The 19,761-nt window shown below is 38.6% G+C and overlaps 1 protein-coding gene across 2 annotated transcripts in view; it reads right to left on the bottom strand.

Moving 5' to 3' along the window:
* The window catches only part of ADAMTSL3 (ADAMTS like 3), a 168,760-nt gene that overhangs the window by 74,938 nt on the left and 74,061 nt on the right, over positions 1-19,761 (bottom strand). For both annotated transcript variants that reach the window (XR_008841284.1, XM_056499487.1), the window contains exons 5-6: positions 17,921-17,966; positions 10,193-10,429 (exon numbers count right to left, since the gene is read on the bottom strand). Coding sequence is in view for 1 of the 2 variants with exons in the window: in XM_056499487.1 (XP_056355462.1) it covers positions 10,193-10,429; positions 17,921-17,966 (283 nt within the window). In the remaining variant the exon portion in view is untranslated. The remainder of the gene's footprint in view (positions 1-10,192; positions 10,430-17,920; positions 17,967-19,761) is intronic.

Here is a 19,761-nt window from a genome sequence, read left to right as displayed (position 1 = left end):
TAAAACAGGAGTGCTAGCTGCAAGGTTTTACAGCTCCCCTGACAGCAAAGGTGGTGTGCTCAGCTAGATGCAGTCACCCTCTGCAGATTTCCTTCCCAGATTATGTTTACATCAGCTGTTGCAGATACGAATATCAAGCAATGGCATCTGGGAACACAATTTAGACAGCAACTCAAATTATAATAACAATTTTGACTTGAAGTGAGCACAGAATCACAGATTTGGTCTAATGTGAAGCACCCAAAAATTCCACCGGTTTTTAAATGAAAAGCTGCAAATTTAGAGCTAATTCAAGAAAGAATCTTAGTGAGTGAACACTGGGATGGGATATATTTCAAACCTCAGAGTTTAGAGCCAGCCTTTTTTATCTGTTTGTAAACCCTTGATCAGGTATTTCAGGTGAGCTGAACAGCCACAATCTCACTGAAGAAGAGGGAGCTCTAAGGAACAGCCTTGAAAATTGGGTCTCAAAAACATATGGCATTGTGACACCAAATATTATGAATTCAATGTATTCATATTTTAGACAATGAATACTGGGGGAAAAGAAGTGTTTGATGAAACATTTTGAAGGCAGTAAATTTGGTTATTTGCAAATAAAGCTGCAACAAGGACAAGAAAATGATAAATGGCCTTCCTCTGCCCACACACCACCTCAGCCAGCCAAACAGGCTGATGATTTTCACAATTAAGGCATTTTGTAGGATTAGTTTACCCCACATTGCTTGCTGTTTACAGAGCAAAGGGATCAGCTATAAATATTACAGGCAGACTGGGAAAACATCTGCAGGCTTTTAGGGCATAGTCAGAAATAATATTAGATGATTTTAACATAGGCTGAATAAATGAAACAAGTGATAACACAAACTGTGTAATGGAAGGGTTGGGACCCCATGAATTTAAGAAATTTGTAATCATAAATATCATCATGCTAAAAAAAGGATACAGATATTGTAATGACCAGGTTGTAATTGAGCTCCTCAGACAGCAGGGAGAATATGTAACAAAACAAACAGCAAGTAGAAATTTAATATAAAAAGAGTATTGAGGAAATGAGCACTTTATAATTTATAAAATTATAAATTTATAAAATTTGTGAATTTATAAAATTGTCCATGATGGGGTATCAATGAATTTGGATATGGCATGATTATTTTCAGAAACAAGTCTCCAATCCATTTCTGGTTTTGGACAGAACCTGAATATGTTACTTGTTTGTTCTTACACATAAAAAAAAAAAAAAAAAAAAAAAAAAAAAAAAAAAAAAGAAAAAGAATTCTATAGTTTTTAGAATTATACACAGTTTTCTCACAAGCAGCTCAGACAGAAAGCATCTGGTTAAGCAGTGAACAAAACCACTCATCTGCTTCAACAAACCTTGGCACAGCAGTGCTGTTGTGAAAGACATCCTGAGGGGTGGTAAATACTTTGTGGCATGCTTAGAATAGTTCATATAGGTTCAGAAATGCTAAGGAAGAGCAAAAGGTCAGGATATAAAATACAGTAATATAGATGAAAGAGAAGAATGAAATCACTGCTGATGTGTTAAAAGTGACTATGGAACATTACAAATATTTTTGCAAATAAGAATCCAAAAATCACTCAGAAGCTCATGAAAAGCTCTTTCTTTAGGTCATATTCAATTAGTAGTGTTTCAGATGGGGAATTGGACTTCAACAAAGAAATTAATGTAGCATGTTAATTTTGATTTGTGAAGGTCCAAGAATGATCTGTTAAATTCAAGGAGCTTCCTCTGTTAAGATATTTATAATTAAGCATGATAAGGAAATGAACAGGACTGCAAGGTGATGAAATGTTAACTAAAATTCCAATATGGTATAAAAGCATCATAGTGAAAAACAAGGCAAATCCCACCCACACCCACCCTCCCTCCTTTCAGAGACTTAATAAATAAAAGTAAAAGCATGGACTAGAATTGTGAGTGCAGACACTGATACAGGATCAAGTTTTAAAATGCCAACATTTGTTGGTTAGACCACTGAGCTGTGGCATTACCTCAGCTGGCCACTCACCTCCAGCTGCAGGCACTCCCAAAATAGGCACAGCACCACTCTCACAGAACTCATTCTACAGCAGGGAGTTGTCAGGTATAAAAATATTACATTTCAATTATTCAGAAAGCTTTCTGGAATGTCAATGACTCAAGATTATGTACTTCAAATAAATAAGTTGAAGACACACCTACACATTACAAAATAAAAATATTTATTTCGGAGATGAGTAAAACCAGACACCTCTGCATAATGAGCACCATGTAAGTGTTAAGTGTCATTATTACTATGAAAAGCAAGAAATCATATACAGCAATATAGATAATTATAAATAATATTTCTCTTTCAAAGTGAGCTTTCCCCCTTCTAGGGTCCTCTGGAGCCAAAGATCCAGGTATAGCCAGAAAACACAAATATTCTGAGTTCTCCTAACAGAAGCAGCCACAAAAGAATAAATCACTGCTATTTTTATTTTAGACAGATCCATAAATTCTATGAAACATTAAAATGAAGCTGCACTAGTGCCATTATTTTTCTATCTACCGTGTCTTAGCCTAAGCTCTTTAGCAGACATGCCATTTAAACATTCAGCAATGTATTTGTTAAATACTAAACCATTTTCTGCTTTGACTAATGTATTTATTATTGATAAAGACTCTCATTTATCAGTGATTCCTTTAAAATTATTAGGTAAGCTGTTTTGCAGTGTTTTATGTTTACTTGAGGGACAGTGTCACAGGGAATAATTCCCTTTATTAATGTGATTTGGTTTAACAAAATGAAAACAGAAGATCAATTCAGCAATATCTCAATATGACATAATTACCATCCTTCTACAGCTGCTGAGCAATCCCCCCAGCTGTCAGGAAAACCCACCTGAAGGGACTCTGGGTACATTTCTATTTGTGTGCTTCCCTTGGCCTGGCTGATTCAAAGGATGCACAAAATGTGTGCTCCAGGAACAACCTGCAAGTGGAATCTCAACACAAACATACAGATGGCATTTAGTGAAATTCAGCTGAAGCAGAAAATCATCCTAGGAAATCATTTATGGGGAAGTACCCAGTGTGCTTAAAATATCAAAGAAGTTCTGTATTTCTTCTGAGCAAGGAGCTGCACTGCAGAATGCACAAATGGAGATGGAAATTGCACCTCTCACAAGAATGTGATAGAGTTACTGCACAGGAGATCCTTCCCCTCAAGGGCTGAACAGTCTGTAATTATCTAGTATATGTTGTCCAGTGGTTTTTATTTTAAAATTGGCCAGCAGCAGGTCTGTTGGACCTTACCCTCAGTGAGGGGATCCTGTGCTGGCTGGAGCACTGATCTGCTGAAGGCTTTGTGTTCCAAGTGCAAAGTGCTTTAAAACTTGTCAAGAGTCACAAAATATAGTGTGAAAGTAAACTATTGCACCAAATACAACCAGTGAAATTATCTGACTGCCCAGCCACAAGGATAGCAGTATTTGGACTGCTAGAAACCAAATTATTTATTTCAGGCTTACAAGAGATGAAAACTAAGATAAAAATGAAATAAGAACATCAACATACTTCTAAAGGTTATCAACATTGCCCAAAATACAAGATAACCTCCAAATTACCTCTGACAAAAATGCCTTTTCCATGTTTTGTGACCTAGGGAATGACATGTTTTATTTCAGCATTTACTAGTTAAGGAAGCAAATAGTGAAAAACCCTTACATGCTCCAAAAGATAAATCTCTAATGCAGTTTATTAGAATCACTCAGTAGGAAAACCAAAATCCTCTGGGTCTTGCTCAGAGAAAAGGGATTTCTAGTTCCAAAAACAGAGACACTCACAAAATCCAAAACTCAGAGAAATTAAGGTTGTGTTTCATTGCAAATTTCATTGCAGCTGTTTGCTGCATTTTCTCCTGCTCTACTTGTTTTAGGCAGATGTCAGGACTGACTGTATCCACACAAATAACTAATTTTAAATATGTCTATGGGAATTCATGGTAATAAAAACATGAATTAAAAAAACTGTCATGTGAAAATCCTGTTCTCCCTTAGTCAATATTTTCCATGTAAAACCTTGCTGTCATTCAAAGCCCATCTATTCACAGGCTTTGCAATCTCTGCTCACATCCTTCACTTTGTGATAGCTTCAGCTTGCACTTTATTCCTACACAGATAAAATATGTCCCCAGAGAGAACATAAAGAAAAAAGCTCTCACTGTCTCTTTCCCATGCTCATCATCCACAAGTAATTGATTCTGACAAGCAGAGGGAGAGATACCAGAACATCCCTCCAATTAAGCAAGCTACTTCATTCTTTTTTTTTTTTTTTTTTTTTTTTTTTTTTAATTTACTTTTAAAAGTAGTATGGAATCCTAGCTTTCAAGCACCACTCTCAAACCCTAGTCTGTCCTCACTGAGGATTTATCTTGGTCTCAGTCATGATTTTCTTCTCATATGGTCCTGTCTCACAATTTTTCAGTTATGTCTGAGCTAACAAAGGCCTGATTGTGGCACAGGGTCTCACATCTCTGGAATCAAACCAGCCCAGGACAGTGCCCAGACAAGCTGACACAGCTTCAGCATGGAATAATTAACAGAATAAAGCTCCTCCAGGGACCTTGTGAACGTCCCCAGGACCAGCAGTGAACTTCCCAGCCCATCTCCTCCCAGCACACTCAGCTGCAATCCTGCCAAGGTGAATGGGCAGCAGCTGGGAGGAGCAAAACCTCCTCTGTCTGAGGATTTTCAGCTCCTCACAGGTAAGAAATCAGGCAGTAAAGGCAAAGTGTGTCAAAATGCAAAGCTCAGAACAGAGGTGTAAAATAAGTCAGAATGATGGGCACAAGGAGACACTCCACCATGTTCAAATTCCCGAGCCATCCATACAGAGGAAAAGAATGTAAAGCAATAAAAAATCCCCAGAAAATAAAAAAATACAGTGCATAAAATTCACTGCATACTAAAGGGCTCCTAAAAAGACTTTCCACATATTTCTGCTGACATTTTATATCTGAAGGCAAGAGGCTAAAGAGTGTTCCACAACTCTGTAAATCCACTTCCATCAAATAAAACAAAGTGTTTCCAAAACCTTTAACTCTTACTAAAGGATCTGTCACATGCTAGAGGAGCTGAGAGATTATAGGACCACCCAGCAGGAGCAAGTACCCTTTCCCACATGGTCTCCATTTAAAAAAACACACATGCACACAACCAGAGGACAGGACACAAACTCCCAGTGAGCTTCTTGTTTGTGAGAAAGCTTTCAAAAAAGAAATCGGTATTTGAAATCAAATTACTTTGCTCCTTTTCCAGCTGAGTTCAGCCAAATCTGCCTTGCTTGGTGAAGTTAGCACTGGGGGATTTGTATGTTAGTAAGGCTCTATTTCAAGATGACACCCAAATCATGAGTTTTTCTGCTATCACTGCTCACATGATTTAGGTCCTTGTTAGGCTGGGAAGTAAAGTCACATTTGCACTCAGCTCACTAAAACAAAACAAAACTTGTCAGAGAGAATCACTTATGACCAAAGAAGTGTAGATAAGAAACTGGAGATCAGAAAAAAAACACTATTCATCTGACAAGAAAGGATAAAATTCCACAGTAAGAAATCCCTATAGAGAGCATTCTCCATAAGAAACAGTAGGAGAGAGAATAAGATAAGACCTGAAAAGAAACACCAGTTTCTAGCAGCAGTGGGAATCTCAAAATACAAACAAGTGATCCCAAAAGACCTTTCAGTGTCTGAGAGTATCCCAGTATTGCCTGCAGTCTGAGAGCATCCTGTTATTACTATTCATTAATAAAAGCCCACCACTGAGCTGCCAACAATGTCACTGCAAGGGAGCCACTGCACCAGGGTGGGCAGTGACATTCAGAGAGGGGCAAGTGCAGCCCTTGAAGGGCCAGGGCAGCTCCATGATCTGCTGGTCTGGGCAGTGCCAAGAGCTTCCACAGGTGAGAAACCATCCCGAGGGTGACACTGACAGGTCATGTAGGATGTGGCAGCCCCTGCTTAGCTCAGCCCCAGCCTCCAGTGGGACTTCTGGAGAGCCACCAACATCTCCCAGCTGAGCTGCAGCTGGAGCTCCCCACTCCCAGTTTTATGAAGTTTTTCATGTGTAGCTCTGAGAGGCAGAAGGTTTGTTGGATCTCCCTGAGTAGCTGCCAGTGTTTCTGGGCAGGGTCCAGCCTGCCAGCTCTGCTGCAGTAACATGTAGACAGAGAACAGGCATCTACACAGGGGTTCCTTCATGCTCCAAAATCCACTTTACTCTGTGCATTTGCTGATTAGTGGCACCCAGGAAATAATGCCAGGTTTAGTATAACAGCTGGCTTGACACAGAGCTACCTCAAAATCAATTCTTCCAATGAATCACTCAAAGGCTAAAAAGAAGAAAAAGGCAATACAGACATTTCTTTCTAATTTTTAAATATTCCAAAAAAACCAAGGGTAAGTATTAATTTTGGGGGAAAATGTGCTTTTTTAACAGCTATTCAAGAATTAACTACTCAGAGGAACATGTGTTAGAAACATGTCTGCAGTAACACAGGATGGAAAGGAAACCTTCCTAAGTCTCTGCACACCAAACATCCTGTGCATCTTGGGCAGTCCTTGAACATATTTATTGGCAAAAAAAATGTGTCTGCAGAAACCAAAAGAGAAAGTACACAAAACAAGCAGTTTGAGAAAGCAACTCTCAGGATAAAATGAGTCAAGATTCAGAAGAAATTAATAATCTGCTATACTTTTAAGTTTAAAACACAAACAAAGCTTAGAAAAAAAAAGAAGTGCAAGAGTTTTCCAAGAGCTCACAGAAACTGTTTTCAATGAAAACTCTGACAGCTATTTACATCCAGCATAAGAGTGCTTGGTGGTGAGTGATGCCCACTGGCCATATGATGACATGTGACAGAAGAGAACTCGCATGGCAGAGGTTGATGGCGCTCCACTTGACATGTGGGATGTGTTCTGATGTCAGCTAAATTTATGCCATATGCTACAAAGCACAGTGTAGTGTCTGCCTTTTTTGGAACACAAACAACTTGCTGACACTAAATGGAAAGTTCACTGCAGGATTTACATCATCCTTGACCTAACTGTGACAGCCTAGGACAGAACTACTCAGGCTGCTCCTTAGGACTCCAGATTTTTTGGGTGATGCGTGTATTTGTTGTCCAAACATATTACTCCATATTAGGAAAACTATCACTGTAACCATTTCAGGTGCTGGCACAAGTAACACCCCATTCTGCATTCTGGTAGGAAAAAAACAGGTCTGAACAAATTAAAAACAAAACCCAAGGAGAGGCAGGGCCCCAAAGCAGGCGGAGTAACTGGGTAAATGTTGCCCACATATGTGTCTGACATGCAGATGTTTTTAAATGTCTCCACCCACATCCAGATGGGCACAGCAGGAACACATTATATGAAAAAATGTTTTGGGAGTTATGCAGAGATTAGAAAAAAGATCAGAAGTGTGAAAATCCTGGCAGTGAAGTTTTGACCTGTCCCCATTTAACACAACAGCCCCAGATAAGTGGGTTGGTAACAGAAGCAGGCTAGTAGCAAACTAAAACAGGATCAACTGGTTTGACTGAGTTAAGCTTCAAGCACCTCCAAAATATCTTACTAACTTTCCCAATAAACTTTTCCCTGCTCCACCATCTTTAGATTTCACCTCCTGTAAAGCCTCACACCTCCTTTGTCATCTCACAACTTTGTTTTGATAGAACTTACTTAGCTTGATCTGCTTGATAAGGGAAGGGCCAAGGATCAGAACTGAAGCTGGAGAACAAGAATTCACTGTAAATTCATATGCTGCCAAGGTGAGAGCTTGGACAAGAGGCAGAATTAGTGATGCAGCCCCAACTTAGCAGGAACCAGAACACAGATGAATGTGAAACCACCTTGGGGGAAGGGGAGTCAACTCTGAGACAATAAATGAGAAAAACCAGCACCAGTCTCCTTTCTAGCAAGTCTTTGGTGCTCCAAGGCATAGAAGTGAAGATACCCCCATCAGCAGTGTGATGTGCTTTTAGAGGAGTTAGCTGGTAAAACACTTGCCAAGTAATTTTCTGGCTGTGCCAATTAATGTCAGAACCCACCAGACAGATCTTACAGCAACAACTGTGGAGAATCACCACTGTGCTGTCTCTCTCAAGAGCAGTTGACTAAATAACCATGTTTTTCTGGGGAAGATTAGGCTTCTATTTGGGTTCTTTTCCTGCCCAAACAGGAGCAGCACAAAGCTCTGTGCTGGTTTCTGAGGAAGACCCCACCTCCCATAGCCCCTTCCACTCTACCCCAAAAGAGTTTGCAAAGAGGAAAAGGTTATTTAAATGAATCTTCTTTTAATTTAATTAGATTCTACTTCGATTTTTTTACCTCAATAAAATTATCCAACACTAAATTAGCAAATATATACTCTAAAAAGCAAAAATTTTCAATTTGTGCAAAAATACCTCAGGAATAGCCAGTGACTTCAAGAAAATAAAGTGAAAATAGTTAACTCTTTATGAATTTCAGAAATAAATTTTTAAAATTGAATAAGTTAAAGCACAGGACACATTCTAAACATATTTGTTTCAGGCTTTTTTCCTGAAGATGTTATCTCACACTAAAAAATATTTTTCTGAAATTTGAAAAATAATGAAAAAATTAAAATGGGAGACAGAGAGGAGAAACTGATTCTCATCAACAGTGTAAGAGCTCCAGTTTCTGCTTCTGAAATGATTAATTTCTTATCTACCACTTCATTTATTCTAAAAATGGGTTATTTACATTTCCAAGCATTTTATATCCTATATGCATGTGAATACTACAAAATGCTGAGAAGACACATTGAAAGCAGCCCTTTTAAATATAGCACCCAAATGCTCTTCACGAAATTGGATCCACTCTGGGCAAAGAGAATTTTATGCCATGAATGAAAGATGGAAGAAGGTGTTTGAAGTCACTGTGGGAGACACTGGCACCCCACAGCACCCTGAGCACAAGTCCCTGAAAAGCCCAGAGCTGTCCCAGATCCAGCCTGACCCTCAGGCTGCTGTAATGCAGCTCCTAGAAAAGGCTGGGCAGCCCTCCTGGGTAGAAGTCTTTTTATTAGGATAGGAAGCATCACTAAGAACATGGCACAAGAAATATATTATTTGGCAGGTGCTCCCAAGTTTCTAGAGGTATATCCTATTTCAAATAGGGGGTAACAAACACTGCTGGATCCCCCAGTGAAGCTCTATTGACAAATGAAGTCTCTCTGTGAGGAATTCCTGTGTTTCAGAGGCAGCAGATGCACCGTGTGTTGACACAACTGGCATCAGAATTGCAGCACACACAGAAGTCACATAAAACCCACAGCAAGGTCCAGATCATATATTAGTGTTGCTATAATCCATGCACCAGCCTTCTGCCAAATGTGTCAAATTTTCCTCTATAATAGAGCTATTTTTCTCACTGGGCCACATCCTGCATTTTTGAGTCACACAAATTTTAGACATTTAACAGAGCAACAACCACTTGCAGAGAAAGAAAACTAATTGCAATAACATGTCCATTCTCTATAAACTGCTCTGTTCATAAAACAAGTTTGCAATATTGCTTTGTTAAAAAGACATAGGCAAGGCTAGAAAGCCTCAAATATGCTTTTACACTAACTGTATAAACTAAATAGCATAACTAATAATAAATATATCTAGAAATGTATATTGCCATTTAAAGTTTCAGACAATCAGTTCATGCATCCACAACATTTAGTCACTCACCCATACGAGAAGACAGACCTATATACTCACACCTGCCATTATGGGCTGGATCCCATAAAATATTCAATTTTCTCCTTGACAGAGATTATATGAGACTCAGAAAACAAATAAAATTAAATGGAAGGCTCTGCAATTTCATCACATCCTCACAGATATACTAAATTTTGAAAAGCTATAGCTACAATAACTAGGTTCATTAATTTTTACATGTGTAAATAGAAGAGTGAATGAATTTTATTGACCTTTTATCTATTTAGATAAAAAATCCATGGCTAAGGCAGTCAGGAAGCTCTGTGCCTTCCTGAAATGGCAAATTATCTGCAATCCATTTGACAGCACTGGCAGATACATCTACACTGATAAACAGAATCCAAAAGCACCCACTCAAGAGCAAAGTGCCTCCCAACAAAGGCCCCATTTAGCTTCCCACTGTGAACACACCTGGCAAATTCCACTGATGCACATATCCAAGGATTCAGTGTTGCAGCGAGTTCCATCGAGCACTTTGGGGGCAAGCTCCACCACCAGGTTCTTTCCCAGAGCCTGGCACTTCAGGGCACAAGGTGCAGTGGGATCATTGTACACAGGGATCCACTCGTAAAAGTGCCCCTGGTATTTGACATCGTTGTAGGCAGAACACTGCTGTGCTCTAAAGTCACCAACATCTGAAGGGCAGTCCTGAAAACAAACCAAAAATATTGTTTTTAAACTAGGGAATACTTTGCATGTACAGCAAAGTTATCTGATGAATAACACAGAAACTCTTCAGGCAGACCAAGAACTGATCTGCTTTGACAAATAAGCCACACTATGAAGTTTTACTATGTATATTAAAATAATTTATGTTGCTTAATCCATTGCTTGGAGTGTAAGAATATCACACTTATTCCAGCAATAACAACATAACTGTTGAGAGGGTAATTAAATATGAGTGAATAATTAAAAATGCTAATTTTTATGACACCAGGTAGCACAGTTAAAGTCTGTATAATAAGAATACAGTAAGAATTAACTTCTAAAGGAATCTATATATTTTAATTAACTACAAGGTGGTGTCTGATATTCAATGTTTTTCTTTTCAGTAGCTTTTCCCACTAAAGCATTTCTGAGGCCTCTATACCCATTCATCAGTTCATAAGTCAGAGTGATGAAAGAGGTATTAATGCTCCATATAAATAAATAAAAATAAAATTTGTCTAAATAACTGCTCAGTATTGCTTGAAAGAAGCACAAGATTTAGGAGGAAACACCAGAACTTTCAGTGTTTAGTTTATTTACAAAGCACCTTCACCTCATGGAAGCAGTAAGGCTTATTTTGTTGGAATAAAATAAACTTGAAATTGGTACAATTGATCCTGTATTTCCAGTTCTAATGAGACAATTCCCAACCTCCTCCAACACAGTGCCTCAGCACACTCAGCTGAAAGACCAAATAAACTGCTTGAAATAAAACGTTCTAAAATCTTCTTTTCTACATAAAGCATTGCACCCAAACAATGATGTTAATATTAAACTATGGTGACAGGAATGGAGATGAATACTGATTGATTTGAAAATAACTTTGGTAAAGTACTGGCAAAGGAGTTACTGTGTCAAACAATTCCTCACTGCAGACTTCATTTCAAAGTATGTCCAGTGTCAAAGAGTCCATAAGCCAGACTGAAAGGATATTCTTCCAAGAATTCCAACTGCACATATAAGCCAGATGTGAGGCTGATTTCAACAAAGTTTTGTTTTCATTGGATGGAAGACTGAAAGATTGTGGTGTGTCAGGCGAACTCATGGAACTTATTTCTAAGTATTAGTTAACAAAACTGATCCCAAGCACTGCTTCAACCTTATCAGTGAACTGAGCCTTCCCTGAACAAAGCTGACAAAATAGTAAGTGCATTATACAGGACTGGAGAGTAAAATATACAGGAGAAAGTTTGGAATTTCAGTCCAATGCCCCCAACAACGTTGCAGTTAGTCTGAGGTTATTTTTCACCGTGGCAAACAGCAGCCTAGAACTGTCTCTAAATTGGTTGTAATCTACATAAAATACCTCCTGAAAATCATTATTCTCTCTGCTGACCAGCACATGGAGTTTTTGCAGCTGAGCACTGAACAAGTCACTGAACTTTCCCAGCAAAACTTTTCAGCTCTGTCTAAAGCTACACCTTACAGTGACGATAACTCAGAATGATACTAACAGAGTTTGTATTATTTTTAATCTGGGATAATGCTAGTTTGAGCCATATTTTTTGAAAATATATAATGATGGAATAAGACACAGAGAGAATTTTACCTCTACAAAACCCCTCAAGTGAGAACTTCTACAAACATCAAGTAAATTCTGTGAGAAGCCACACATATTTACTGCAGTGTCACTCCCCAGAAATTCACCCAGTTTGCACTGGTGTAAATGAGAGCAGAATTTTGGCTCTGACTTATCTGTCACCTCTCATTTTCCACAACAGAAAGCCTAAAAAGCAGAGAAGACTTCAGAGTTCATATGGATACCATATGGCTCCCTTCCACTGATGCAAACAGAAGAGCAACTAAGGATCAAAAACAGTAAGTGGACATTAGATTCAGGTAAAGTTAGAGCAGTATTTGGGAGCAGTGTTACTCAGCCATGCACAGCTCCATTCTCATCACAAAGAATTAAAGAGCAGTCTGCAAAGCAGGCAGAGGGATGGCCTTCAGCTGGGTCTGACAGGCTGCTGTTACAGCCCATTATCGCTGGCTGCTGATGCGATGCCAAGACACAAACACCACAAAGTCAGGATGTCAAACCCATGGTTACTGTATGTTTCTCATTGATCCAACACAATGCAGCTCCTTCCTTCCACTTGCCTCCTGGCTGCTTCAGAGCAAATGAATTCTCATCTCCCTATTCTCTTTTGGCATTTTCAAAGAGCCCAAAGTGATTCTGGCAGCTCGACTCACATGCCAGCTCCACCTGCTTTATGTTTGAGCTCTGTTCTAAAGCAGGAGCATAGAAAGAGCATCACAGAGGGGTATCAAAGAGCTGAAATTATGATCATTTGCATTATATCAGAGTTTGGATGGCAATCAAGTCCAGATCCCAGTCTTTCAGGGAACAATAAATATTTGTGTAAAGAAAGGAGTTTAAAGAGAAAGACAACTAAGCACAGAATGAATGCAAGCAAGACAACAAGAGGACTTGTAAACATCAGTTTAATTCCATTAGAGTGAGTTGGAAAAGTGCAAGGGAGTTTAAAAAAACAGAAAGGAAAAAGCAGGGCAAAGATGTGAATGGTAAGCAAGGGTGAACCATGCTCAGGAAGTGGGCAAGGTCATAATATCAGACAATGATAGGGGGACCCAGCCCTCATCCTGTTTATGTGTCTCTGGTTTTAATCTATTTCAGACATCACTTCATTCCACCATTCCCTCTTTCCTCTCAATATTTCACATTTTTTCTTACTTGTTAAATTTCTTTGCTACTAATTTCAGGATTTCTCCAGTTTCTTAATTTCAGCAATAGCTTTTGTCTCACACTCAATCCACTGAACCCTGGCCAGGCCATTTGCAGGTTCATACACTGCATAAGACATATCTGTAAGGTCTAATACATGAGAATGTTGGCAGAAATAATCACACCCAGACCTTGCAGTGGAATGAAATGCATTTATGACATGACTTATGAATATATTAGACAGATCTGAAAAAGATGCTTTAGACATGACTACCATGACAATTAAAAACACATATATTCCCATTTTTTTGGTGACAGATGATTAAAAACTACTGCATCCAAGGGCTGGCTTCTTATGAAATGTATCTTTGAGTTTTGGCAATGAGCACCCTCAGCCTTTGAAAACAAAGTTGACCTGGGAAATCTGTATCTTTGTAGGCAATGTTCATGTACAAAATATGAAGGTTGCATCAGACCCTGTGACTCTTGCCAACAATTACTCCACTGAAAAAAGCACAAAAGAGAAGGCAAGAAAATTCCCAGTAAAAATGATGACACCAAAGAAAGTCTAGTCCTTTGTCTAGTTTTATTCTTTGAATCTCATTTTGTTGAAACCCAGCCAAAACTGATGAAGTCATTGTTTTGTTTTCTTTTTGAAATTAGCTTCAGGTTCTATGTATTTCCTACACAATTTTCAGGCCATTTCTAAGTAGAATCAAGATACCTGAGCTGGAAACCACCCCAGCCAAGGGAGCCTTATGGGGCATCAACATTATAAATATAAACTAGATAAATGAACATATTAGAGACAAACTATATAACTCAAGGTGAAATACTATAGTCTAAAGGAGACACAGCACAGCCAAAATTTTCTGAATGGGATAAATTAGCTGGTTAAGTGGATGCTGGACAATTACAGATTAATGTTTTGAACAAGTGTGAGCATTATCTGCATATAGTAAAAGTTTACAATGGAATTAAACATGGGGCTGTCTTTTACAAAATAGTGTTTTTCCTGACTGTAGAAGAATCACTCTCACAAAAACATAAGTGACTTTTTGGCACACAAGAATGTGAAATTTATGGGAAAATGGCCCAAATAACTTGTTCAGTGAATAGGACCCTAAAGGATTAACTTAAACACTTCCACATAGTGCACATCATAGCATTAGAATGTAACACCACATACAAAAACCGAAATTTTAAAAAAGGGGGGAAGAAAGACAGAAAATCTCATTGAACAACATACAATGGATAGTTTATTTCTGTAAAGTCTCTATACAGAAGGCTGAAAGCCACATGCAGTTTTAGGAAATCAAGCACCTGGCATATCAGTTATGATAGAAAGATAATCAGGCTCTACATACACCTTAATCTTAGCAATTATTTTGTTGCTAAGATCTTGAATTAATTTTTTTATTAAAATATCACTAATATTATTCTGGAACTATGCTTGAGTTCAATGAACTTACTACTATTCCATTACAAATCCACATGAAACCAATTTGCTGGTAAAATGATTCTTGTTCTTTTCATTAGAATGACACACATATTAAGTTGTGCTTCATTTGTACTCCCCTATATAGATGTTAGTGGTGTAATGTATCATGTAGCAAAATTACATTTGCAGACAGCTTTACACTGTGTATTTATACCAAATGTCTCATGTGGTTACCAGTAATACCTATTAATATGGAAAGAAGCTAGTATAAACTCTTAATTTTCAAACTACAGTTTCACTCCTAAAGTGAGAAGCCTTGATTAGAAATAATGCTTTTGGGAAAATTATATAATTTGAAACTAAACTGGGCTAGTAGTCTCAAATTTACATTAGGTGTAAGGTCCTGTTTCAAGGTTAACTCAGATCTAATACGGGGTTTCAATTCAGGGATGCCAATTTCAGAGATCAACTGTATTAACAGTGGAAATCTCATTAAATATATTTTTCTCAGGAGTTCTTCATTATCTGACCCATAATCTAGGAAAGACCATTCCTGAGAGATTCTGACTGTATCTGAACTGAAATGGAAACCTGATCCTTTTCAGACATGCCCCAAAAGCAGAACTGTAAAGGCAGTTTCCTGTCTGGAAATTAACATTTGAATCATCATGAATTCAAACAGATTCACATACAAGGTGCCTGCCACTTATCACTTTTAAGTAAGCCCTAAAGTTAAAAAACAGGCTCCAGTGACTTCAGTTCAACTCTCTGGGAGCACAGAGAGGATATGAGAATCATCTTAATTTTCTCTGTGATGAAGAATAAAGTGCCTTCATTTCCATCAGATTTCTACTGCATAAATCTAAGAATGGACAGTGTCCACAGCTGCCCTTAGATACACTAAAAGCACAGAGACCTGGGCATGAGAGCAGAAAGCATGTCCAGGCTGACCTGACCATGCTCCCTTCTGTGCACTGGGCAGCTCCCCAGCCTGGTGCAGGAGGAACAAGGTGAGATGACTTTCACTGAGATGACTTTCACTGAGATGACTTTCACTGAGATGACTTTCACTGAGATGCCCTCTCTGTACTCCTGCACAAGACCCAGCCACCAGAGGTGTGTTGCTGGATACAGAAATACAAACAGACATTTAGGTAAGCAGTGGAGCACTCAGGGACAAACAGTTTGTTCATTGCTTACATCCTGACTGGCTGTGACTTATCAAGATATCACACAGCTTTTAAACATCAGGGTGTTTTTGCAGGTAGCATTTTTATTTGTGCTCAGGCCATCGTGCACCAAGCTGCTGGGCCTTTTCTTCTGAAAGAGCAAGGCACAGGGCTTGTCTCCAGAATCTGATTTCTGCATGCAAGGGGACTGATTCATTTATCACTTCCACTTGCTTCTGCCAGCAGGAATTTCGGCTGTGAGCTGCTGTGGTAGGAAATCCATCCAACACTGAGGAGCGGAGTGTAGAGCAACTCAAGGTGTGAGCAAGCCTTGTTCTCAAGGAGGGCAGGAGCCAGCTGGCACAGCAGGCACTGTAGGTGTGGCAAACTGAAAAGCAGGAATGGCCAGTTCTAGGAGATGCACTGATCCAATGTATTTACTGGGCACCTTCCAGTGTCAGGCGTCCTAAGGAGAGCACGTCACAGTGCCCAGCTGCCTGCTGCTGGCAAAAACCATTGGTAATGGTTTGGTAATTGGATTGGTAATGACTGGCTATCACCTGAGCTTATACACCTCTGGGTGGAATTCAACCCAAAGGAAATTCAGGCCTCATCTTTTAGGAGTATCATTAATTACTTATCTGCCTGCTGTCTTTTCTAGAATAGGACATAAGACTGTCACATTGTACTGTAAGGTAAGCCAAGAAAGGGGGTGAGTGCAGACCACAAACCACCCTGCATGACTGTTTGCACACACATGTTGGATCCCAAAAACCTGGGGGTTTTGAGCTTGCTGTGCTTTCTGGCACTGACCCCCTACAGAACACTGCTTTCCACCTGAAGCCTTGGAGAAGCTTCCAAATTTGAGTGATGGAGTTAAAATCATGGGTGTGTAGTTAAATGGAAGCATGTGCTTTCACATGGTGAAGGGTTTTTAATTTGAGGTTTTTATAATATAGTAATAGGTGTGGGACAAGATGGAGGATCTTGGGTAGTATCTGTTTTGGTGTTCATCTTCCTTCTTCTTCATTGTTTCAGGTAGTTGTTTCTGGTTGGAGAGTAAGTACCACACTGAGGGTCATGGGAATTTAGTTACTGGGTTAAAAGTATAAATAATATAGGTGTTATTTCTCTATTGGACTGTTTAGCTTTAAGAGACCTTGCAGCTAGCTAGATCTGTCCCCATTTTGCTCATTTCTAGCTGGTGGCTAGAAGTGCTGCTGAATATCTGTACTTTTGATAAGATTTAATAAACAACCAAGCCCAAACACAAGAAAATCCACTTCCTTCATGTATTTTTTTAATCCTGGCTCTAAGTGAAAGCAGAAAAGACTCCAGAAAAAACACTTATTAAGTAGTACAAAAACACCCACCACTATTACACACACATTATGTAGACCAGAGGTACCACACAGCCTGAGCTGCTCACCTTGGACAGCCTAGACTCAGGCTGAAGGGCAGCAGTTGTTTAAACAGCACAAAGCATGACTACAAGTCAGTGGAACACGAGTAATGAAGTTTGCTGTATGTGAATGGTTTCCATAAAACGTGTCTATAAAAATGAAATGCAATTGCATCACAGTAACAGCAACTGTATGGTCACAACTCCAGCTTCACCCACTCATGGAAATCATCTGTGCCAGTGCACCTAAAGTGCCTGTTCTTGCACACAGACACAAAGATCTGGTTTAGGCAAAAACAGGGAATAGAAGGAGTAATTATCCCATTTAAGATCTGAAAGGGACCAGGCACCTCTCTGCTCACATGAAGAGAGTCAGCAGATCACAAATGATCCAGAGCTCAGTTTAATGCTTCGTCTACAAGACAGCACCCCAGGAAAACCACTTGCTAGTTTAAGATGAGAATTGAACTGTTAATCCTCCAAAATGTGTAACTCTCCTAATAAGTAATATAAAATATTCTGAATCACAATTGGCACTATAATTTCGAAGAAAATGTCCATTTGGGAAGTCTAAATTTGAGACCTCATGGTGTCATGCAGACTGAAATGTTTAAAAATGGTAATAATGATGGAAAGAAAATTATGCACCATAAGGTTTTAAATAAGAAGCAGCATTTCTTAAACTTTAACACATTTTTTGAATGAGTAAAACAGGATTAAAGGCCAGACTCACATTACTACTGCAGGTTTTGTATCGAATATTCCGACCTTCACAGTTCCTAAAAAAAAAGAGTAAAAATGGTTACACTGTATAAGAGCAAAACACAACCTTGCCTGTTTTACAGCTAGTTATTCTCTTGAAAATTAGACTTTATAGCTACTGCCCTACCATAATCTGGACTCAAAACACAAGGTTTAAATACAAAGGGGATCTGGGAATTCAAGTCTTTACACTGCTGTCTCTCTTCAGCAGAGAACGTGTGACTTTCCCTGTAAGCCAAATTTACTGCAAACCTTATGAAAACCACATTTATTTTGTGAAAAAGGCATCTTTAAGCCTTATCTATTCTGATTGCAACCAAGTTATTTGTAATAAACGGGATGTGACCTAGAGGAGATGATCAGAATACCTGATTCATAATCTTAAATTAAACAGAATTCTCGTGGAATGCATGCAAATGTGCCCAAAGCTTGTGAATCCTGACATCCAGGCAATTCAGATCCTCAGTCTGTTGTTAGTAGCTGAAATAACAGGCATGTAATAGAGTCATGGTTATTTATTGTGGTCTCATAAATCTGGGGAGGTTGGGTTTCACACTTTTTTTAAAGATATACTCTGCCAAACTTCTCAATAACAAACCAGCACTTTTGCACAGTGTAAGATATGTTAAAAATGGCAACATAAAGCCTTTGAAAGAACTTAAAACATATTTCAAATGACTGGACAAGAAATTATAATTAGTGATTCTTCTAAAATCAGAAATAGTGTTTTGGAATAATCCCTTCATACCAAAAAAGATGTGCCTTACATTAAAGAATGCATGAACATATAACTGACATCTTACATCTCTTGGATTAAATTTTCTTCTTCTTGCCTGAAAATTGGTAACAATTTTTTTTTAATAATGTGTGAGAAGAACTGAAAAATATCATTTGAAAAGGAAAAAAAAAAGGATGCCTGAAGCAAGAATTCAGCTCAGCTGAAGGTACAACTGTTAAAGCTCAAGGTATTACAAGTCTCAAATTTCCAATCTTTTGCAAAACTTACTGCATCACAACACGCAAATTAAAAATGTTTATGATATACACAAATGTTAAAACTTTGTTTCACGACTATATTACTACAAAAATCAAACACAGAAAAAAAACCTTTTAAACTATGCATTTGTCAAGGTATGGAAAACACGTGTTTTTCACAGGGGAACACATTAAAAATATTAATAAAACCACGGTGGAATTTATACTGCTACAATTTATTGAGCTTGTTTCACAGTCTCTAACACATTGGTAGAGTAGCAAGGCTTCTTTCTGGAACTATTACTTTTCTCCAAGATATTTGTGCATTTTTCACTAAAAGAAGCAGGCAGTACTTTAATCAATCATCTTTAGCTCTGTATTTCAGACAGTTTGCCCTTAAGTAGCACATCACACTCCAAGCCTTCTTTAAAAGAAACTGACTTCCTGGCATTTAACGTAGAAAAATCTCAACTAAATAAAAATGTAAACACAATCATGAGTTTTAAAAAATTTAAGATTATTTAATTTTAAGAATAATTCAAGTAAAACAAGAATTAAGGTTGCCAGCACAGATGCCTCAAAGCTGGCTGGGATCTCTTCTTGCCTGACTACAAGCCTAGTGCATTGCTGCTGCTTTAAGCATTGTACCAAGTCCTACATTAGTCCAGTTTTACTGCTGAGGTAAAAGGCTTTCCCTGCAAGTGCTCTTCTCTTCCAGCCACACTGAGACTGATCCATGAAAGCATATGGCTACCAGCACCAACTGGCAGGGAAGAACCAGAGAACCAATTTGGCTGGAAAAGATCTCTGAGATCATCGAGTCCAACCTGTGACCAG

This window comes from Oenanthe melanoleuca, chromosome 10 (genome assembly GCF_029582105.1).
Source record: "Oenanthe melanoleuca isolate GR-GAL-2019-014 chromosome 10, OMel1.0, whole genome shotgun sequence".
In the NCBI taxonomy this organism is placed as follows: domain Eukaryota; kingdom Metazoa; phylum Chordata; class Aves; order Passeriformes; family Muscicapidae; genus Oenanthe; species Oenanthe melanoleuca.
The sequence above is the reverse complement of the archived record's forward strand: the minus strand, read 5'-3'. Positions and strand labels throughout refer to the sequence as shown.